This window comes from Vicugna pacos, chromosome 12 (genome assembly GCF_048564905.1).
Source record: "Vicugna pacos chromosome 12, VicPac4, whole genome shotgun sequence".
In the NCBI taxonomy this organism is placed as follows: Eukaryota; Metazoa; Chordata; class Mammalia; order Artiodactyla; family Camelidae; genus Vicugna; species Vicugna pacos.
Window position 1 is genome coordinate 10,664,588 of NC_132998.1, and position 23,579 is coordinate 10,688,166.

General features: G+C 51.1%; 1 protein-coding gene across 1 annotated transcript; it reads left to right on the top strand.

Annotated features, from left to right (window-relative positions):
• The first annotated feature begins 15,013 nt into the window (after window positions 1-15,013).
• On the top strand, window positions 15,014-21,573 carry KRT5 (keratin 5). The gene is made up of 9 exons (XM_006203012.4): window positions 15,014-15,950; window positions 16,530-16,744; window positions 17,496-17,556; window positions 17,667-17,762; window positions 18,558-18,722; window positions 19,082-19,207; window positions 19,449-19,669; window positions 20,430-20,464; window positions 20,918-21,573. Exons 1-9 carry the CDS (start codon window positions 15,396-15,398, stop codon window positions 21,220-21,222), a joined length of 1,779 nt encoding a protein of 592 aa, XP_006203074.1. The 5' UTR covers window positions 15,014-15,395; the 3' UTR covers window positions 21,223-21,573.
• Window positions 21,574-23,579: the final 2,006 nt, after the last annotated feature.

The following is a 23,579-nucleotide window of genomic DNA, read 5'->3' on the forward strand; positions in this document are numbered from 1 at the left end:
GGCTAAGCACCAAGGCCGGGAACAGAATCTCCGTGGCACCGTGACTGACTATTCAGAGCTGGTGTCGGGAAACTGGGGTGTGAGCCAGGATGGGCCAGAGGAGAGTAGGCTGAAAAGAGGCATCCTGAGTGGAACAAAGCGGGGCCTGGAGAAGGGTCCCATGGCTGAGAACTACTTATTTACAAAGTGAAGGATGGGGAGGGGCAGCGAGTGACACAAAGGGCAGGACCTGGTGCAGGAGGGTCGTAGACAGTGGTGTGCTGGTAAATGTCTATATAGCTTTTTGAAAAAAGTGTGTATACATAAATATCCAGATACACACATGCATGTATGTGCATATGTACACACGTACATCATGTTTAACTGATATAAAAGCTGTGTAGCACACAATTTACAAATAATAAAATATACAATACTCTTTTATTAATTGATGTAAGGTCAGGTACAATATGCAAATAGAACAAAAATGCTGAGTAAGAAGGAAATTTGCCAGCTTGACTATGTGAGCTGGGACATCGGTCTTCTCCCTAGAACTGGAATTTATACCATTGCTTCGTTTAGTTCTCCAGCCTTCAAACACAGACTGGAACTACACCACTGGCTCATCTGGGTCTCCAGCTTGGCAACTGCAGATCTTGAAACTTCTCAGTCCCCCTAATCACATGAACCAATGCTTTATAGTAATACACGTGTGTGTGCATATATGTATAATACATTGAGGTCCCATCTGGCACAGGGCTGTGCTGGAGATCTGGTGCCGGGCAGGGGTGGGGATGGAGACTAGAATGAACACAGTATGATTCCAGCCTCAGAGGTCTTGTGACCTAAGGGAGGTACAGAGACCTACAGAGACGATATGTGCAAGCTCTAATGGTGCCCTGGTGGTTGTGGACCCAGAGGTGGAGAAGTTAAGGGCCATTTGTCTCTCTCTTGAGGTACCTTCCTCATTTTGCCCTCAGTTTCCTTGTCTCTTAAATCAGAGGGCTGGGCTCAGTGAATGGCCAGATCCCCTTCCAGCTCTCCAGGTGCTTCTCACAGGATGAGTTGGGGTGATAGCTTCCTAGCTGCAGTGACATTTGAAGTAGCCTTTAAAAAGTGGCTTTCTCAGTGCATAAAGACATGAAAAAAGGGACTCCTAGGTGCCCTTATCCTACAGTATAAGGAAGGGAGAGCAAAGAAGGTAAGTACCAGAGTTTCAGTTTTATCTAGCAAGATACTAGAGGTACCTGAGGCTTAGAGAGGTTAAGTAACTTGCCCAAGGTCACACAGCTAGCAGGTGGGAAATCAGATCCCTGTGACTTGACATAGATAAGGATATGTGTAATCTATGCATTCATGTCCAAGCTCACACACATATATAATTATCCCACTTGGCAACTTATTTCTAGATGTTTGGATCTAGGATAATCACTGATGAAAATAAACCTAAAATCTTTCACTTTATTTAAAGATGCTTGGGTCCAAGACTCTCAAAAAGGCATCCTCAGAAAAGGGCACGGAACGTGGGGAGAATACTAGGAAATGCCTAAGGAAAAACAGTGAAAACATCTGACAAGATAATTAGCTCATATTAGCCTCTGAGAGGAACTGGGTATTTGGACACCTCGGCTTTGCTGTTGCCACTGTGGAGACGCCAGCAGCTTCCCTGTGCATCCCAACCCTTAGCCAGGGACCTGAAGGGTCAGGCAGAGTACAGTCTGGAGTTCTCTTGAGAGCCCCAGGTAGTTCCCAGGCACCCAGGTAGCCCTGATCCCCTCCACACACTGAGCCAAATCTTCCACTTCCAAAATGTCCCTATGCTGGTGGCCCAGGAGCTGGTGGAGATGATCTTGTTCCTACTGAGAGATGTGCAGGCTTTGAGTCCCCAACACACAGACCAGCAGGTCAGGCTCAAATGGAACACTCTTGACTCCGCAGAGTTCCAGGTCAGAATGTGGCAGCAGAGAGCACTCCCAGCTCCCACCTGCCGCCTGCCCTGTTCTCTTTCCAGCCCTGGCTCTGTCCTCACTGCAAGGACCTCACATAAGCCCCAGTCTACACTTCCAAGCTCCAACCATAACCCGCAAGCAGCCTGAAAGAGTGCCCACCTGCAAGGCAGTCTGTGTTCCAAGGATGCCCTGCAAAGAGGCGTGCACAGGCCTGGATGTGGGCTGGGGCTACTGGGCAGGAGTTCTGGAGTCTTACTTACTTAAGCTGGTCTAGAAGGGGAGTCTGGCTACAGATGGCGGAGCTTGTCCCTGTGGCCCCACAGACTCCTTACTCTGTGGGGAGCAGGGCCCATTAAAGACCAAGTATAAGGTGCTCCTGGACACAGGACCCACACTCAGGACACTGACTGGAGGCGAACCAGGCACCTAGGCTAAGCCCAGGGTGTCAAAGGACAGGAGGATGAAGAAGGCCAAGGGGCGGTGCTGAGCCCGTCAAGGAGATGGGAAATTAATACTGAGAGAACCTTTGAAGATAGAAAAATGATCATAGCTATTGTCTTTTGAGGGCTTCCTGGGTGTCAGGCCACAGGCGAGGCTCTTTAAGGATGTTTCCATAGTAAATCATCCTCAGCAACTCCACTGGCACCCCCATTTTATATGAATGAGGAAGCCTAGGGCCAGAGAGACTACGAGACTTGCTTAGGGTCACCAGGCAGAAGCGGCCTCCACACTCTCCTACCCTGCTGGGGAGCAGTGTGCGGGAGAGGGGACAGGAAATTCACTGTCCCCATCGTCTCTGCTCCAGGATCTGGCTCTGTCTTCAGGAACCAAGTCTGAATCATTGGTATTGGGAGAGATGTTCCAGAGAAACTGCAGACTCTGTGTGGGACCAATGATACAGGTCTGGGAGGGCCAAGGGTGAGGCTAGAGCCAGCACTGTGGACTGGGTGGGACAGCCAGACAAGGTCAAGGCCACGCAAGGGCCAGAATGTCCAGGTGTCAGGGCTGTCCTTAGTAGGTGGCCAGTGTTATGGTCGTGAGCCTGGTGCTCTGGGGAGGGGGCAAATCCCTCGGGGTGAGAAACTTTTCAGGAATTTCTCCTGGGTCCTGCCTGAGGCCATCGAGGGTGCTTCTCAGCATCTCTAGTGGGTGTTACTTATCTCAGGTAGGGCGGGCTTGGGCCCCTCAGCCACCACCCCTCCACCTCCCTGAAACTTATGTGGGCCGAACTGCCCAAGCCTTGGTTGTTTTGACTGCCTGGTCAGAAGCTCCCACTAGCTACACTCACCTTCTCGCCCTCTAAGGGCTGTAATTTGGCTTTCTAAGTGCTCATTTGTGGTTTCCAGACACTCTATGGTGTAATTACAGAATGGACTCTCCACCTCCCTGACTCTGGGTCAGCTGTACCTGTTGGCATCACAGCTGGATGTTCTGAAAACGTGAAGTGGCCAGGCATTGCCTCTGCCCCGTCTCTCCTAAGTGCCACAGAGGGAGGGTCACTCACTGCTCGACAGGAGATGAATCCTAAGAGCAGAGAGCAAGGCCTAGCTTTATGGCTGTAGGACGGACTCAGGGAGCCAGGAAACAGAGGGGAGGGTCTATTCCTGCTCCTGAGGCCCTTGGAAGGAGGAAACCACAGGCATGTTAGGGAGGAGTCTGGGGCAGAGGCTGGAGGAGGGGGATGAGGTGAGTGGGGAGGGACCCTGGAATACATGATGTGTTAAGGCTGCGCTTCCAAAGCAGAGACAGCTAGTGTCGCGGGCACACAGAATCATTTCAGGCTGTTTTGTAGTCCTGGCCTTATTTTGATATGTATTAGAAGAGATGTCATTCAGTAGTTAACAAAGTTGCCTTATAATATAAATATGCTAGGTAAACAAGCAAACCAGTAAAGAAAAAGTATTAAAAGGAAATAACAATGCAGGTGGTTTGGAGATGGGCAAAATCCTGATGGTCGCTTGAATGACTATAGTTTGGGAAATGTTTAAGAAGTCATATATAAATTATTAGAGAGGAGCCAACAGGTGGCTGGAGAGGCCAGAAATCCTAGCCCAGGGTTGGGTTGGCCATGGGGGCTACAGTCAGCTCCCAAGGCTGTGAGAAGTGCAGGGCCCTGCAAGCTACCGCAGTGTAGACAGCTTGGGATATAACCAGATTATTCCCCCCTGGGAGTCAGTGTCCTCTGAGTCAGAGAGGGAAGAGTGATTAAGAAATGTCCCCCAAAATAAAAAAATTTGCCAAAGGGAAAGTGAAATTGATCTTCTGTGTAGCTCCACAGAGCAGAACCGGAAGTTGGAGGGAGGCCGATTTCCGCTCACGATGAGGAAGAACTCTCTTCTAATGAGACCTGTCTGAAATGGGCCTGTAGGTCTGGGGACAGGTGTCCCCTCACTGACCCCCAGTGGGGCTGGGAAAGGGCGCCCTCTCTGGTCCCTCCAGGCAAGTACAGTGTGACCTTCCAACAAGGGAAGGTGGGAGGGAGACCACCAAGGTTCTCAGGGGCAGGCGGAGGACAGAGTCGGTCAGGTAGCTTCTGGCTGTTGTTCCCAGGGGCCTGAGGGGAGATGCTTGACAGGCCGGTTGCAGGCCAGTTCTGGTTGCTGTCAAACCTGATAGAAGGGGTTCCCTCCTCAGCCCTCAGGAGATTTTTGAAGGCAGACCCTGCCTCAGCCACGCCAGGATTCCTGTCCACGGAAAACAACCACAGCCTGGATCTGCGCACATCAGATTGAAGAACGTGGCCAATCTGCCGTCCAGCCTGAGGCCCAGCTGGAATCGGGTACCAGACTGAGGCAGCTAATTGATGGTGCTGCAGGCTTTCGGAGGTGCCTACCCAGCTGACTCACCAGGTGAGGCCCAATTTGGGAACGTGAACCCGATGCCTGGGTGTTGGAATGTCCGTGCTGGGTCGGCTTCCACACACAGCCAACTCAAGACAGAGCCTTCTCTGCTCCTTCTACTTCCAGTGGGGCTGCCTTCACCCGGGAGGAGCCATAACCCAGCTGCTCAGTCCCCCGCAGGGATGGGGGAGGCCGGCAGAGGTTGTGGGAATCCTCACGAGGGTGTAGGTCAAGGGGAGGGCAGAATTCCCAAGCAGCCTGGAGCTATTTTCAGGGGAAGGGCTGTCTTACACTTGGGCTCCCAGCTGAGTTCATATGAGACAGACCTATCGGGCAAACCCCCGTTCTCCTCCAAGACTAGATCTCTGTCCAAATTCTAACACAAAGGCACTCTCTGTCTTCACTAACCAGGAAGGCTGTGAGGCTTTGGGCAGATGGACAGAGCCCATACCACCTGGGGAAAGCCCTCTGGGAACTGTCTGGGGAACGAGTGTCCACAGCCTGCCTCTCAAGCAGCTGGGCCATGGGGAAAGGCCAGCATTTTTCACCAGGCCAGCGTCTTCAGGGAGACACTGATGGTGGTATCATCTTCGGGGGCAGATCCATTTTTATCAGCTGGTAGAGACTCTTCCTGACAGTCTGCTATCTTGCCTTTCTTGGCCTCACCAGTGTGGAGACCTACAGGTGGCAGGGGATGGAGGGAGAGACCAAGGTGGACAAAGGCAGCAATGGGGAAGGTTAACTGGCCAGGAAGTGGGCCACTTGAGTTGCTGAGAGACCAATAGTCTCGAAAAGACAGGACAGAGCCTGGTGAGATGGAGTATTCTTCACCAAGCCCCTCGGTGGAGCAGGCATGGCTTACTGGCTCACTCTCATCAAATAGCAAGCAAAGGATGGGTCTATTCCAATCAAGTTCTTCCCACCCTCAGCTGTGAGACCCACACGCATCAGTCTGCACCAGGCACTGCCCCTGCTGAGCCCTGGGCAAGGGGATGTGGAGGGGTTGGAGGGAAAGTAGGTACTGAGGAAGGTGGGCTTGGGGACCCAATGCACACTGAACTCCAAACTGAGACCAGTGGACAAAATGCACACAGACCCTGGGGCGGAAAAGCACGCTTCCAGCAAAGGACCCCCAGTAGATGGTTACTAGCCTGTTAGCTATTGTCCCATAGACCCAGTCCATTGCCTGGTGGTACAACTTGTGGATTGGACAAGTAAATGAAGTAACAGGAGAGCCTGGGCAGTGGACGGATTTTGGAGGGAAGCTGTGAGGAACAAAATTCGGCAAGAGGAGTGGGCAGGCAGGGCTGGGTGGGGAGGGCAGGGAAGAGATCTTAAAGTTGGGAAAGGGTAACCTGGATGGAGAGGATAAAGAGTAGATTCCCTTCCTTGGTCAAAACAGAATCTGGAGAGTGATGTGTATTTATTTCCTGTTGCTGTTCTCACAAACTACCAAAATCACAAATTTATTAACTCATAGTTCTGGAGATGAAGGACTGAAATGAGCAGCAGAGTGTGGGCAGGGCTGCGTGTCTTCTGGAGGTTCTAAGGGAGAATCTGTTTCTTTGTCTTTTCCATTTTCTAGAGGTGCCCACATTCCTTGGCTCACAGCCTCTTTCCTCCCTTCTTCAGAATCAGCAATGGTAGTCAGGTTCTTCTTAGGTGATATCGCCCTAACTTCCCCTCTTCCACATTTAAGGGCCCTTGGGATTACATTGAACCCACTTAGATAGATAATCTAGGGTAATGTCCCAATTTTAAGGTCAGCTGGTTAACAATCTTCATTCCTTCTGCAGCCTTAATTTCCCTTTTTCCTGTAGAGTATGTATTCACTGGTTCTGGGGATCAGGGTGGGGACATCTTTGGGGGCCATTGTTCTGTCCACCACAGATGGTAGGAGGGATGCTGAGGGAAGGGCACTCAGAAGAACGCATAGGTGAGTTTAAGGCCAATGAGAAGCTACTTCATGTTCTTGAGCAAAAGAAGGCCACGCTTCACCAAGGGACTGGCAATAACCTCGGTTCACAGGGTTAACGTGAGATCATTTTCCAGACTCAGAACACTGGAGCCATGTTCTGTCTGAGGTCTTGCAGACCATAACGTGTTATTGTTATCTGCTGAGGGCAGTGTGCCAACCTTCAGGAGGCCATGGCTGGTGCCAGAGTAAGAGGCCCCAGCCCTCAGGGATGCCCAGGTCAGCTGGCAGCTGGAGGTTGCCCAAGAGGCTAGATAGGTCGTGACATTCTGGCTGCAAGGCATAGAGAGCCATTGAGTGTCTCCCCAGCTCTGAATGGTGGAGCTGCCCCTTCTGGGGAGGCCTGGAGGGTGAGGAGGCCGATGGGTGAAACGAGTCCTTGAGGCAGACTCAGGAACAAGTTGGGACTCCTAGGCTGCTGAGGAGGGAAGCAGGGCATGGTAAGGGCAAGGGGCAGGTCACCATGAAAGGAGCTTTTGTTCACTCCTTGGCATATGCCCGCCTGGGGAGGCAATGGATCAGTGGAGAACGTTTGGGCCTCAGAGATCCAGAGAACTGGGAAGTTCTATCTTGCGGGGCATCCTGACATTGATGGCCTGAGTGGTGCCTCCAGAATTTCTTCGTGGTTAGGGCTTGGGGTTTAGGGGCTGTGCTCTGGAGAGTCAGCGGAATTGCCAGGGGGCACACTGCTTTCATTTAGGTGCTATGTTTATTTGGGGAGGCTTTGGTGTGTGGGCCACTGATGGAGCTTCTCAGGGTGCCCTGGGTACCACCATTTGTGTACTGGTGGAGAACACAGCTCTAGGACAGCCAGGCTTGGGGTCAGCTCTCAAGTGTGACACTTATTGGCTGTATGACCTTCAATGAGATACATTTCCTTTCTGAGATTCAGAAAATGGGGATGGTCACAATGCTTTGTCACCTATTACATTTATTACGTAACATACACAATATACACCTATTATGTTTATTATGTAATACGTTTATTATGTCTATTATGTTTATTATGTGAATGGTAAGGAAGACAATGCACGTTAAGTCTTAGCACAACATCAGGCACAGAGTAGGACTCCAACAGCCATTCGCTTCAGAGAGGGGCTGGAAGAAATCAGGCCCAGTGTCACCCGAAGAAATGAGGCCACCTCTCTAAATGAAATGGGTGCATTTCTTTTCTGAGCAGGGCAGCCTCATGGAAGGAATTGGTATAATCCCGTAAAGCCACTGGGAGGCTTGGCCCATCCCAAAGGATTAAAAATGCCAAATAACCCCCAGGCTGGGTCACCCCATTTCATCCCCTCCATTGCACTCAGAGCAGAGCTCTGCGGGGCCCTGTCTGGGTGTCTTGGCCATAGGGAGTTTTGGGGTTAGGGGAGGTGAGAAATGGAAGGGAAAGCTGAAGGCTGACCCAAGGCACTAGACCACATGTGAGGTCACATTGTCAGACACATCTGGGCCCTCGGGAAGAGACTGCCCCAGAGGCACGTGAGCCTTTTCTCCGCGTCTGGTGCCAGGGAAGTAGGCTGGGGAACCACAGTAGGCGAGAAGCAGGAACACTGTATAGGGTCCACTGGAGCCTTGCCCGGGATCCCAGCTGCTTCACCCAGGTTCTGACAGTCCAGAGAAGGGAGGGGTCTCCCCAAGGATCCATCCTCTTCCTCTCCCTCTGGGTTGCTGGAAGATGCTGAGAACACTGACTGCCAAGTGGCATCTAAGGCCTTCTGAGTTGCTGCCCTCCCAGGCCGGCTGGAGACCAGGGCCCCTGCTGAAGGCCTCTTCAGGGTCAAGGCAGGGTTGTGGGCTGACAATCTATCAGCGAAGGTGAAGACAAGGGCTTCTGGAGCCATACTTGCTCAGATTCCTATCTAGGGCTGTCACTTACCAGCTACTTAACCTCTCTAGGCCTCAGTTTCCTCATCTGTAAAATAGGGATAATTAACAATAGGCCCATCTCACAGGGTCGTGAAGATTAAGTGAACTGAAACATCCAGAGTGAAGCCTAGCGCACACTCAGTGCTGTGGAAGTATGGCTGTTGCTGCTGGCTTTTGTCATGCCACAGAGCACGTCCTGGGCACTGACCCATCCCATGTTTTCAGCTGTTTTGGGATCATGGAAAGTCCAGAGTTTCAGAGAGGCACCCCATCTAGCAATTATCAGACTTGTCTCTCCCTGGAAGAGACTGCCTGAAAAAGCATCTGGGTCTTTGCCTCACATTTTGTGGGAAGTCAGGACAGAGAGACAGAGAGACACAGAGACAGAGAGAGACAGAGACAGAGCCAGCTCTCAGCGTAACTGCCCATCTTAGCATGAAAGCAGGGGGTGGGTAGGCCCTGGGGTGGGGGTGGAAATGGATCCCCTGGCTGGATAGCAGAGCTGAGGCTGAATGGCCATGAGAACCCAGGGATGGGGGAGTGGAATGTGGGGCCCTTGAGGCTGTTTCAGAGGATATGGCTTGAGTAGAGCCAGTGGAGAATGCGGTGGGGCCCTGAACACAGGCAAACAGAGTGATGTGTGAATTCTCACTCAGTGGGAGTAAGGGGTGGGGAGAGGGACAGGACAGAAAGGGGTTTCCAGCAACCAATCCTCTTCCCATCTGCACTCAGCCTCTGGGACCTGGTGTCCTGGCTCAGGCAAGGGAAGGGCTGGGGAAGGGCTGCGGGGCTGACTTTGGTTGAGGCTGGTCTCACCCTGGAAAGGCTGGGTCTGTGCCAGAAGCTCTCGGGGCTCTGGACGGGGGTGGAGTGGGAAGCAGTAAAACCACCCAGAAGCTGCCACCTGTCAGCACCCTCAGTATACACAGGTCTCCCTTCACACAGGGCTGGGGGAGTGTCCTCCGAAGGGGGGCGAGACACACTAGGCTCTTGCTGGGGCCCTGGCAGGGCAGCGCGGGGCGAGGGCAGTGCGGGGCGAGGGCAGCGCGGGGCGAGGGCAGCGCGGGGGACAGGCCCCGACCTGGTCCTGACTCTGCCTTCAGCTTGCTGAGGGATTTGGGGTCAGATCTTCCCTCTCTGAACTTAGCTTCCTTCCCTCTGAATGGGTTGCTGGTGTGCATCTGGGCATGGAAGGCACGGGGAGACTGGCGGTAGAAATCACAGTCAGAAAACTCCCATTGGAAAGTCTGGCCAAGGCTCACCTGGCATGGCTGGTGGGAACTGAGTTTTCCAGAAACCAAGTCGAGCAGGATTCCCTAATCCTGCCTTGGCACAGCCACCCCTGTCACCAGGCAGGTGTGGGTTAATCATCCTGGGCCTGGCAGGACCCAGGCTTGTCCTTAGATCCTGTGTTTCTCCCCCACTAGCCTGCCCCATTTACCGCTGTAAACCCCGCTGCAGCCCTGTGCGTGGCGACTTAAATTGCTCAAAACACACATACTGGATGAAGAAATGATCAGATGATTAATACAAGTGTTCTGAGCTCTTTCTTTTCTCTGGTGCCTTTGATGCTGTGTCTCTCTTGAAAAAGCGAACCTGTTTCCAGGAGCCCTGGATGGTGTCTGGTGGTCCCAGTGGACAGTGAACGGGGCCAGCGGTCTGTGTGAAGGAGCCAGGAGCACTTGCAGAGGGTGTGGCTGGGCCGGGAAGGTGTCCTTTTGCCTCCAGGACTGTCCAGACTCCTGGTGTGTTTCCAAAGACCCTCCCTGGGAGGGAGACCGTCTCCAGCCTCTGTACTGCCATCTCTCTGCTTTCCTCCCCTTTGTGTCATCACTGTCTGTACTGACTCACGCCCCAGTGATTGGAGTTCGCCACCCGGGAAAGCCAGATGGAAACAATCCTGTCCCCTGTGCCTTGCCCTACCTCTTCAAGACGAGGAAGCCATGTGCCAAGCAGACTCTCCCGGAGGGCAGCTCCCGTCTCTACCTCCATCTTCTCATCCTTGGATGTCACTACCGTGCTGGGAGTAGAAAAGAACAGGGCGAAAGAAACCAAACCAAACCAAAGCAAAACAACCATGGAGCAGGTTAAGGATGTAAAAAAGCTCCCTTGCATGCCTCTGACCCCATAAGGATGGACGCTTGTGTAAATGAATCGTGTCCCTGCCTCTCCGTTATAGAGAAAGTCTGCAAATTCCCAGAGTACTAGACACGCCCACACCCACATGTAAGGATCAAAGCACATGCCAAGAAAACGGTAAAAGCCTTTCTTTGTTTATTTGCAATTTTGGATTCATAGATGCAAAGTTTGTAGGACGGTGTCTGGCACATGGTAAGTCCTATGTAAGTGTTGATTTAAAAAATAGAATAATGAAACCACCCTGTATGAGAAAGCAAAGAACAGAGGGTTTTCCTCTGTATCCTTTTTGAGTCCCTCTGACTAATTAAAGTATTTGTTGACTTCCAGCCCATAGTTTCAATCAACCGAGGGAGACTTTCAAAGACTTTGGTATGCCATTGGCAAAACACCCTTCCAAGGAGGGAAGAACATTCCCCAGACTTGCAGGGACCTGTTGGAGGGAGGCTGAGAATTCTGTTCTGAGGCTCTGGCCCCGTAAGTGCCAACTGCCCGCCCCATCTGAGGGGTGGGGGCCCAGGCTGCTCCCCACAGCCCCCTGCATGTTTGCCCCACCCTTCCTGCCAACCCGAGCCAGCTCAAAATGACAATTCCAGCTGCCACAGCCCCCTCCAGTGAGCTCAGGCCCCTTTCGGGGTCCCAAGAATTCAGGGGCTGGATTCGGACCAAGATGCAGCCCAGAGTGGGGCCATGAGCTTTTGTTCCTATGCTGTGACACGCAGTGTCTGTGAAGGCTTTGCGTGACAAAAGTCGACTTCAAGGGCCCCTTGCCACCAAACAATAACAGCAGGGTGCCGTCTTCAAATCCACTGCAAAGCCAAGGCAGAGTGGTTCCTTTACTGCTGGAGGTTTGCGTTCTCAGACGTGGGGGCTGAGAGTCCTAGAGAGGCAGGGTGGGGTCGCAGGTCCCATGGCAGCTGCAGCCAGACGGAACAGCACGAGGGGTGGGGTGGATCCTGCTCCCCCGTCCACAGAGAGGCCAGTCTCCTCTCTACCCCTGCAGTTCTGTGACTCCAGCTAGATTAGTGCTGGGACCCAGAGTTCCTGCTGGCTTTGGGTGGAGGCAGGAGAATTCTGCCCTCAGTTCCTCCCTGAGGCTAGGGCCTTGTGAGGAGTTGCGAGGGGAGGGCTGGCTCTCGGCTCTGTCCATCCTTCCCCATCCTGCTGGCTCTGGCTGCGCGCTCCCAGATGAGGCTGCCAACCATCACCCAGTGAATAGGTGACTCATGCCTCAACTATCGCTCCCCACTTTTTGTGCTGAGTATGCATGGGGTAGGAGGTCTGCAAAGACCAGGACACTGTAGCTTTCTTTCTTTCCTGGAGGGGAACGTGCCTGCTGGGACACGGCGTGGGGGGAGAGGAATGAAGGGAAGTTCAAGGAATGAAGAGTCATGAACTCTGTTCTCAGAGGTTGCCCAGGCTGAAGGAGACAAGAGATCTGCTCTCTGGACAGAGACCCAGGGACAGAAGCAGGTGGACAGGACCCTAGGACTCAGCATGGGGTTGGGGAGGACCCCCCACAAAGACCTAGGGAAGGAGCAGAGGGAAATGACCTTTTGTCTGTCAATTCAACTCAAAACTGTTTGCTGAGCACTTCCGGTGCACACGACTGGGCTGAGTGCGGAGATGCCAGGGTGAGTCAGATGCGCTCCCTAACCAGGGGCAGTCGACCATCTGGGGAGACCTAGAGGGTATGTGCAAAACCATCTCCCATTAAATATGTCCGTTCCATCATCTTCTAAGGAAGTTACACAGGTTGTGGTGGGGGGCTCCGAGGAAAGAGCCCTGGTCTGGTATCCCGAGATTTGCCTAACCCTTGTCCCCTGGACATCTGGACCAGTTCTACTCCTTGCCTGGTTTGTGAGGTTCAACCCTGTTGATGAAATGCTGCCCATATTCTAGGTCCCCACATCTCCCAAAGGAGGCCAAGGCAGCGGCCCCATCCTCCTGTGACATGGAGACCAGCAGGGCCAGGTGTTGCATCTCCCTCCGCCCTGTACTCGTCTTCTGCTGATGAGGAAAATGATGCCTGGAGAAGCTAATTAACATGTCCTGCCAAGCCTTGGTAACTCCCTCTGTGGATGCCTGGCAGAAAAGCTCGGTGAGCTCCATGTAATCTCTCTTTTCCTGCCACAGTGAAATTCCAGGCTGGGGTGGGACTCTCTCACACTGGAGTGGGGCTGGTGCCTGGCTCCCTGGGGGAGCATCTCCACTATATGGGACTGTCCAGGTCTGGCATTGTGGGAGAGGCTGCCCTGCCTGCTTAACGGAGAGTTCCCACAGAGAGAGCCCTTTTCCCCCAGCAAGGCACCCAAACACTCCTGGCCACAGTGACTTGCCACCCACACCCTTTTGGTCCCTGGCATCTGCATCCAAACTTGGCACACTCTAGCCATTCTTAGACTGGCCAGAATGCATTCCAGTTCCACTGAGTCCTCCTTCCTGGGAGGAGGAGGCTTAGGGAGAAAAGAATGTCCCAGTGTCTGAGGAGGGGCGGGGCTTCCATAGGGCAGTGGGGACTAGACCCGGGATGTGTCTGTTGGGGGAACATACCATGATGGTGACCTTCCAGAGGAGAGAGAGGACTTGTAGTTGGAGTCCCCAGACATCTGCTTCAGGCTTGGATCTGTTCTGTCGAGGGCTGAGGGTCCACTAATATGTCTCAGGGCCCCCAAGACACTCACATCTGCTCCCTGAGAGGCAACAAAGTGTGAAATTGGCAAACTCAGTGAAATTTATCTCTGAGTGTCTCAGGAATTCTCCAGGTAGGGAATCAACCAAACCTCATTGCCCAAGACCCATAAGGCCAGCTCTGGCCATCAACCTGTCTGTCTGTCTGGATTTACCTGTCCACCGCTTTCTCACCACAGCCTCCAGTGAGCAATCACCTCTCAGCTGATCCCCAATAGCTTCGAGTCATTTTCCCACAGCCGTGCCTTCCCTGTGGCCAACCACAGACCCTGACTAGCGATTCCTAAGCTGGGGCTGGGTCCTCATTTCTTTACTCTTGAGAACATTGCCCATCGGCCCCAAGGCTTCAAGCCCATTTCCCACCCTACGTGTACTTCCAGCCCCTGCCCAGAGGTGCCCCTCCCCACCTCACAGCTCTTCATGGGTCCTGCTTCTGTTCTGGGGAGGCAGAGATGTGGCCCAACTCAGGTCTGCAGCCAAAAAGAGGGGATGTGATTTAAAACAGACACTTGATAAAATTCAGCCAGACCCTTTCTCTGCCGTTGGGTGCCATAACCCACCCAGATGAGCTTTGCAGAGGGGTCTTACTGGGAGGCAGACTGGGGGGCTTCATAAAACAACTGTGGTAGATTGTTAGGCCAGCTGCCCGGTCCCCCAAGCCTGCCCCTTCTAGTCTCTCCGGCAGGACAATCCATAGATTTAGAATTCCTTTTCCAATCCCCTGGCCCTGAAGGAGAGCTGAGCCGGAGTTTAGAGAAAGCACAGCAATCCCGCTGCTTGGAACAGGGAGGTTTGCCGTTATAACAGGCCGGCCGATTCTCGACATGTTCCTGATGAGATTAGAAGCTCCTGCAGGTATGTGTTTGTGGCGGCCTTCAGCCTGTATCAACAGATACGATGACTCATTTCTTCCCCAGTGGAATAACTGAGGGCTTGCTGGAACATACCTGGGGGGCGGGGAGCGGGCAGAGCAGCTCCCCCCGAAGAGGGACATGACTGCCAGGCGGAGTCTCAGGACTTTTGGGGAGGGATTGATTGCATGGGGTCCCTGGGTTTGCTAAGCCCCTTCAGGGTCCTGCCTGGGGCCAAAGAGCAAGGGAAAAGTTCAAATGCAGCAGAAAATGCTGAATTTGAAGGAACTGTGGCCAGATAGGGCTGCCCCTGCAGAGAGCAAAGTGGGATAGACCAGGGCTGGGGGAGTCCCACGTTCTCTGTTTCTGGAGATTAGGGCTTGGGGAGTCTTTCTGGACCAAACCTTGCAGGAGAATCTGCCCAGTGGGATCTGGAATAACTGTGCCTCCCCCAAGAAAGGGAATTTTGCAGTAAAGGATGGAAATCTATTTTCTCCTCTAGCACATAGCTGAAATATCAAGCCACGACTGGCTTTCCAAGTACTGAAATCCCCACAGCAACCTCTCATAGAAAAGGGAGAAGAGCAGATCACTGCCAGCGGGGGACTTGCTTTGCCCCCCATTTGTGGACAGCGTACACCGGGCTGGGATGCTTGGCAACATCCCTAGTCCTGTAAGGATCCCTCAGGATATTGCCCAAATGCCCCTTTGCTTCCTGGCACCCTTTTCTGGGCTCCTCACTGCTCTGGTCCCCGGTGGTAAAGAGAAACTTGCTAGCAGCATTGCCGTCTTGCTGCCAAGACATCAGGGCTGCAAGGCAAGGTTATCCCTACCTGAGCAGAGCCTGCCAGGAAGAAAGCATTCGCACCCCACACCACCGCACAGGTGTGCCGGTGAGCTCACAGCTGCCCCCCAGGCATGCCCAGCCCACTTAATCATTCACAGTTCAACAGCTCTCCCGCCCAACCCAGTTCTAGAGGATAAAAGAGGGGCTTGCGATGCCTGGGTAACAGAGCCACCTTCTGCGTCTTGCTGTGCTCTGTTCTCTCCAGCACCTCCCCACTGCCGGTGTCTAGTCATCTTGCTCCACTAGGAACAAGCCATCATGTCTCGCCAGTCAAGTGTGTCCTTCCGGAGCGGGGGCAGCCGTAGCTTCAGCACTGCCTCCGCCATCACCCCGTCTATCTCCCGCACCAGTTTCACCACAGTGTCCCGGTCCGGGGGCGGCGGCGGCGGCGGCTTTGGCAGGGTCAGCCTCGGGGGCGCTTGCGGAGTGGGCGGCTTTGGCAGCCGGAGCCTCTACAACCTGGGGAGCTCCAAGAGGATCTCCTTCAGCGCTGGCGGTGGGGGCTTCAGGAGCCGGTTCGGAGCTGGTGCTGGAGGCGGCTATGGCTTTGGAGGTGGAGCTGGGAGTGGATTTGGTTTTGGCGGTGGAGCTGGTGGTGGCTTTGGGCTCGGTGGTGGCGCTGGCTTTGGAGGTGGCTTTGGTGGCCCTGGCTTCCCCGTCTGTCCCCCTGGAGGCATCCAAGAAGTCACCGTCAACCAGAGTCTTCTGACTCCCCTCAACCTGCAAATCGACCCCGCCATCCAGCGGGTGAGGACCGAGGAGCGGGAGCAGATCAAGACCCTCAATAACAAGTTTGCCTCCTTCATCGACAAGGTAAAATCGACATGATTCTTTGTGAAAAACCACTGTGAAAGTGGAATTAGTGCCAAAGAAAGTGGGAAGAGGGAGGTCCTCTGACTTTGCTGGTATCTTCCTGGTTTGCTGTTGTGAGTTTCTATTTGTCTCTGTGTCCTGGATTTGTGGGCCACTTTCTTAATTAGACTGGCAGTTTGGAAGAAAAGATCTTACTTCTTTCCCTTCAGAGATTACCCCCATAAAGACTCCTTGATTACTATCTGGGCAGAGAGATGAACCGTGTGCTCCATGTAACGGGGCTGATTACAGAGGAAGGCAGATGAGTTCATTGGGCAGCAGCCCAAGTGCCGTCTCAGCCACCACTGCACTGGGCTGCTCTCCACCCAGCTGTGCCCAGTGCTGTCTGTGCCCTGGATAAGTGTCCCGTCTCCCCTAGAATAGTGAGGTTAGGCGCTTCACTTTGAATCTCCCATCCTGGGGCCCAGGTCCAGGCACTGCCCGTGGGAAGGCTTAGGGGGACAGCGTGAGATGGTAGGATAACTGGGAAACTGACCATTGAATCCTGAAATCCAAGGTCCTCTGCCTTCAATCCTCCAGGTGCGGTTCCTGGAGCAGCAGAACAAGGTCCTGGACACCAAGTGGACCCTGCTGCAGGAACAGGGCACCAAGACCGTGAGGCAGAACCTGGAGCCTCTGTTTGAGCAGTACATCAACAACCTCAGGAGGCAGCTGGACGGTATCCTGGGGGAGAGAGGCCGCCTGGACTCGGAGCTGAGGAACATGCAGGACCTGGTGGAGGACTTCAAGAACAAGTGAGTTGTGTTGGAGTGGAAAGAGGGGTGGGTCTTGGCACCAGATGTACTTGGTAACCAGACTACTGCTTATGCTTCCCCCAAGGGCTGAAAACATATACCTTCCATAGACACTAGAGTACTGAAAAAAGAAGCAGGTTCATGTTAGAAAGTTATAGCTGCAAGCTCAGTCCCTCTGCAAGGCGTTTAACCACTGGCCAGAGCAACAAGCTCCATGCCCTTTGTACTACTTGGTGCGAAAAGCAGTCATATAATCCTTGTTTGGTGGGACTTTCCTCCCCAGTACACTCAAAATATGCAACATGGGATTTTTGATGGATTCCCCCCAGAGCAGGACTTGATGACACAACCTAACTTAGTGGCTCAAATAATTTCTTTAGTCCTTATGAACCAGCAGTTGGGCTGCTAGGATTTTTTTTCAAAGACTATAAAAAGCATTACAGAAATTGACTAGATGTGGAGTGGGGAGAAATAACAGTTTCTCTATAGAAATGTTTTTGAAGCAACCGAATTGTAGCAATAATAGAATGATTATCTGATAGACAATTGCAGAGAAAACAGTTTCCTAACGGGTAAGAACCTTGCCCAGGGGCTCACGCTCCCAGCGTCCCCTCCCTCTCTGTCTGTATGATGCGAGAAGCGCCTTGTAGTGGGAAGGCAGGCTCACAGTTGATTTTTTATGCAGTAAAGACCCCAGGCTTCACCTGGCCATCATCCTTTGCTAAGCACTTCCCATCCTTTGTGCCACCAGGTATGAGGATGAAATCAACAAGCGCACCACCGCCGAGAATGAGTTTGTGATGCTGAAAAAGGTGCGTGGGTAGCAGAGATCCTGTCGCCCGTGGTTACACTTACTTAAGGTGCTGTTCATTTAAGTCAGGGTGAAAGTGAGGAGCGGTGCCAACCATCCCTGTTGCCCTAGGACGTGGACGCCGCCTACATGAACAAAGTGGAGCTAGAGGCCAAGGTCGATGCACTGATGGATGAGATCAACTTCATGAAGATGTTCTTTGACGCGGTAAGAAATATTCCCTGTGCAGGAGCCCGAATGATGGTCACTGGGACACCACCAGGGATCAGGGTCTCCAGGATTAAGGATTGCCAGTGGTTCCTAAGCTATGGACACATCTCTGTCTTTCTGACTTCTTTAATACTATCAATGCTTTATTAACTAATAAAGCCTTTTTTTAAAGTCAAATTTAAAGCAAAAATCCTCCTGGATAATCATTTTGCAGAATGAGATTTAGAGTGAGTTATTAGAGGCCCTGGTACACCTTTCTTGGCCACCTCCCGTTTCTGGAGCACCACCCTCTCTCGGTTTACTCCCACAGCAGCAGACCACACAACTACATTCTTTTAAAGTAAGATTAGAGTCTGAGAGTTTACATGGTAGGGGTTTCTTGAGGTTCAGAGGGGTTTAAGTCTTTTTAAAAAAATAGAATTAGTAATGATTTGGATTATTTATTAACTTACCTAAGTTTTTTATGTTGGAGTTATTTTTTTTCTCAACTTGACATAGCACAATGAGGAGATTTGAATGGACCTGACATTAAATAATACAGAAGCAGATAACTGACTTCATTTTTTTCTTTCTAATTTTAATTTTAATTTTTTGGATTTACAATGTTGTATTAGTTTCTGGTGTACAGCATAGTGATTCAGTTATACACATATACATGTATATACATATTCTTTTTCAGATTCTCTTCTATTACAGGTATTATAAGATATTGAATATAGCTCCCTGGGCTATATAGTAAGACCTTGTGGTTTATCTAGAATCAGATGACTGACTTCGAGTCTTCCCCCGCAGGAGCTGTCCCAGATGCAGACGCATGTCTCAGACACGTCCGTGGTCCTGTCCATGGACAACAACCGCTCCCTGGACCTGGACAGCATCATTGCTGAGGTCAAGGCCCAGTACGAGGAGATCGCCAACCGCAGCCGGACAGAAGCCGAGTCCTGGTACCAGACCAAGGTGGGTGATGTGGCAAATGTGTCCCGAGTGAGGGATGGACACAGGTCTAGGATTCCAGGCCATGACCAAATGTAAAGGATGGGGCTCCTGAAACCTGCTGAGGCCTATTAGGATGAGTTTTGGGAATAGACCTGTATGCATCTACCACATAAATTCAAGAACCTTAAGAGAATCTCACCGAATTTCACAGCAGTGTCTCTAGAAAAGCAAAGGCACTAAAAAGGATATCATCTAAGACCAGCTGAAGGCCCCAGATAACGACACCGCCTGCCACCTCTTGGTAGCTCGTGCCCATGAACTTGGGAAAGTGTTTCCATCCTCATCTAAATGGAATCTTTCCTCTTTTCCGGTGGCGCCAGTACGAGGAGCTGCAGCAGACAGCGGGCCGGCACGGCGATGATCTCCGCAACACCAAGCATGAGATCTCCGAGATGAACCGGATGATCCAGAGGCTGAGAGCCGAGATCGACAACGTCAAGAAGCAGGTAGGGAGAGAAGGCAGGGAAGGCGCCTGCGCTCTGAAAGGCAGACCTGTTTTGTTTCATTTTACTTTTTCTAAACACACAACGCATACACACAGCTGGTGGGAGTCCTGGCGTTCTAATGTTCCACCATCCACACTGACCAGGACAAATGTCTTGGCTTCTCTCTGGAAGCTCAGAAAGAGACACCCCAGACCCAGCCCAGCCTCTAGAGTGGCCCCACTCTGCCTTCCGTCCCCTCTAGTGCGCCAACCTGCAGAACGCCATCGCTGATGCCGAGCAGCGTGGGGAGCTGGCCCTCAAAGATGCCAGGAACAAGCTGGCCGAGCTGGAGGACGCCCTGCAGAAGGCCAAGCAGGACATGGCCCGGCTGCTGCGCGAGTACCAGGAGCTCATGAACACCAAGCTTGCCCTGGACGTAGAGATCGCCACCTACCGCAAGCTGCTGGAGGGCGAGGAGTGCAGGTGCGTGACAAGATTGACACCACGAGCCCAGGATGGCCTCACATTTGATAAAGTGCAGCTTCTCCTCCACTACAGGGTATAAAACACATGCACAGGGGGCCACTATCTTGTGCATGATGGTTATGCATCATTAATCCAATGATCCAATCCAATCCAATCTGACATCTGGACATACAGCTGACCTACGCGATGTGACCTCAACTCACTTTTCTGATCCTATTCCCACCACCAGTATTCTTGGGTGCTGCCTCTCCTTCAAACAACTAAGCAGCTCAACAAATGCCTTCCCCATCCTTCAAGTACTTCTTTCAGGAAGCCTTTCATAATTATTCCAGCTGAGTTAAATTCACCTGCCTTTGGATTCCCAAACTCTGTTTTATTCAATCTTCTGACACTGCCCCCGCCTACTCCCTGTTAGAAGTATTTCTGTCCACATCCAGTCCTCTCACAGAATGTAAGCACCTACGAGGCAAAAACGACTTCATACGTATTCGTAGCTCCCACAGACTCTCACTCATGCTTTCCCTATAATGGGTGGAGGAGAGTGAGAATGATAATTTTCTTCCGATAACCTGTTTCTAGGTCAAGTCCTCTTCCTTGGGACGTCTCTCCAGAGAGCTATCTCTTTCTCTAATTTAAGCAGTTTTTCGGGCATGCAGGCTCCTTGCTCACAGAACAAACTCTAAACATGAGTTATCCACGTAGGCTTATGCCGTCTTTGGGGGGCGTCTTTAACTCATTTCGATTTTTTTCCTTTCAGACTGAGTGGAGAAGGTGTCGGACCGGTCAACATCTGTAAGTAACTTTGAACAGACATTAACCATGATGATATAGGGGGTATTTTGTGCCAAGTCAGAATCCTGCTGTTTCTAGATACCAGACCCTCCTAGCCCCAAAATGGTTATTTAAGACACAGTGAGAAGCAGGTGATGGGGAAAGAATACAGGTTGAGACAGGAATCAACGTGGCTCCTAAAGTGTAGGCTCCGTGTATGACACATCCTGGACCCTGTCCCCCTGCCTTGCTCCTCCTCCCGTCCCCCAAGGACTTAGCACTGTCCCTTACCTACTATGTTTACCAACTTTTTATTAGGGACCGTTGCTAAGTGACTTAGCGCTTCTGAGCCTCATCTGCTACTGTGTCAGAGGGGCCGGGTACAGTGCTAACACCAGTAGGATCAAATAGATTAGATGCGTAGGATCCATCTGACAGACTGGGCTCACCAAGTGTTCCTTCCTTTCTCCACAGCCGTTGTCACAAACACCGTCTCTTCTGGCTACGGCGGTGGCAGTGGCTTTGGCGGTGGCCTCGGTGGTGGCCTCGGTGGCGGCCTTGGTGGCGGTCTGGGCGGTGGTCTTGGCGGAAGTGGCGGCGGGAGCTACTACTCCAGCAGCAGCGGGGGAGTGGGCCTAGGCGGCGGGCTCAGCGTGGGGGGCTCTGGCTTCAGCGCTAGCAGTGGCCGCAGCCTGGGCTTTGGCAGCGGCGGGGGCAGCGGCTCCAGCGTCAAATTTGTCTCCACCACCTCCTCCACCCGGAAGAGCTTCAAGAGCTAAGAGCCTGTAGCAAGTCACTGCCTCCCAAATGCAGGAGCCAGCCGCGGTGACTGCCTCTTCTAGGGAGTGGCCCAAGCCAAGTCTTCTCTTTTTCTGGAGTGTAGTCAACCAAGTCTGTCACAGACCCACATTCTTTGGTTTTCAGAACGCTCAACCCCTAGTCTCTAGCCTCCTCTGTCGCGATTCTATGCTCTGCTTCAAATCAGCTTTGGGTCTCCACAGCCTGATCCTCAGTGACAGAAGAATCCAAAGTTTTCCGGTCTCTAAACCATTAAAACAGAGTCCCCATCCTAATCCCATCAGGTCTGACTACCTCCAGAGTGTGTTCAATAAAGTGCTTTTATAATATAAGCTGTTGGACAGAATTGTTTTTTTCAAGATCTACAACCAGTTAGAGACCTTGGTGGGTCCATCTGTCCAGGTGTGACTGGGTCCCTTGAGGATTCACAAGGAGACAGAGCGGCTGTGGAGGGGGAGGGACCATCGTAGGTGGTCCAGAGACTCCAGGAGGTGTGAGAGTGGTTGCGATGCCTCTAGGATGAGGGAGTCTCTGGAAGGCATGAAGGGCAGCGTTCTGCTGTGTTGCAATTTGGACAGATTGGCGAGCTGTTTGTTGGAGCGAAGCCCATTCAAGGTGGATTACTTTGCAAGTAACTACATAATGGGCTCAAGTCAAATTTGTAAGTAAGGAATATGTTGCCTTGAGACCCCAAAGAGGCCTAAAAGGTATTAGGCCTGTTCTAATAATGTGGGTGCTGAAAGGGTCAATATCTGATAGTTTCTTAACAGTGTTGAGGATGGAGTGGCCCTCGGATTAGCAAATCATTTCAGGAATTTAACGAAGGTGGCTGAAGCTTGCACTATGTGTGAGATGATGGCCCTTCCTCTTTTTGTGAGCTCCTTTGTGAGTCTTTGTTGGCCCTGAACGAGTGTGTTTAATGAAACTCTTCAAAGGGGGATTCACCAATGTAATAGCATTGGAGAAAGTCTGATGCATTTAAGATTTTTTTTCATTTTTCAGTTTTATTAGGTAGAATTGTTACAATTTGACTGCACATATACAATATATTGCATGTAAGTACATATAAACAATATACTGCACATATTTTTAAATTTACATATATGTACTGTTCATTGTTTCTAAGAATGGTTACAGCTTTAGCTTTTTAAACTTATAGTTATCAAAGGAATAAAGCCAACTGCAAAATAAGAATTAACTCAAAAAAGTACATACACCCCACTATTAACAGCAACATTCTTTATAATTGCCACGATATAGAAGCATCCTAAGTGCACATCAATAAATGAATGGATAAAGGTGATGTAACACATATATACGTAGTGGAACACAACTCACCCATAAGAAAGAAGGATATTTTTGCAATTTGTGGCCCTTCATTCACTTTTTTCTTCTCTTCACTTCAAAAACCAGAATTTTATAACTGGCATTGATGCATTTAAGATTTTGCCTGCAGTAATAGTGCGTGATGGCAGGGCTGCTGAGGCACTCCATGAGCATCTGGTTAAAGATGTATCGTGCCCCTTTGGAGGTGAAAGCAAACTGATGGAGAGGCTGTTGCAATGGGCACTGAACAGAATATTATTAGCTAAATCTATAAGAGCAAAATATTTACCAGTTGCTGATTGGATCGAGCCAGCAATTTCAAAAATATTGGGTAGGGAGCATTAATCGGTTGACCATGGCATTAGGGTTGTGGTAATCCAATGTGTGTCACCTTTATTCTTTCCAAGTTTAAAAATAGGCCAGGTTGGGTTGTTGGATGGAGAAATAGTGAGCATAATAACCCTTTCTCTTATTTGGAGAAATACATCCCCTAAAATGGGTTTCAGTCTTTGAAGGCACTGTTTTAATTTACATTGGGGCATATTAACTATTTTAACTGGAGGAAGGCCCATGGAGTCCCATTTGGTCAAGCCAATTTTTAAGTGTCAAGGATTTAACTTAATTTTAATTTGTTACTTATTGGGTCAGAGTATTCATGACCACTGTGAGATATATTAAGAGGGCAGTAAATGGTATGATCATGTGAAATTTAGGCAAATCAGTAATTCTGATAATTGAGGTGAGGCATGCCTGTTTGTTCTCTAGTTTTTGTTCAATAACAAATAAGCATATGAAAAGGTGCCCACATCATATTTCATTAGGGAAAATGGAACTTAAAACAATGAGATACCACTATGCACCTACTAGAATAGTACAAATCTAAGACTCTGGGAAAACCAAATGCTGACCAGGATGCAGAGTAACAAAAACTCTCATTCTTTGTTGATGGGAATGCAAAATGATGCAGCCACATTGGAGACAGCTTGGCAATTTCTTGCAAAACTAAGCATAA

Coding starts and splice junctions, on each gene's coding strand:
- KRT5 (XM_006203012.4), top strand. CDS start 15,396: ATGTCTCGCCAGTCAAGTGTGTCCTTCCGGAGCGGGGGCAGCCGTAGC. Junction 15,951..16,529: donor TTGCCTCCTTCATCGACAAG/GTAAAATCGACA, acceptor TCAATCCTCCAG/GTGCGGTTCCTGGAGCAGCA. Junction 19,208..19,448: donor TCGACAACGTCAAGAAGCAG/GTAGGGAGAGAA, acceptor CGTCCCCTCTAG/TGCGCCAACCTGCAGAACGC.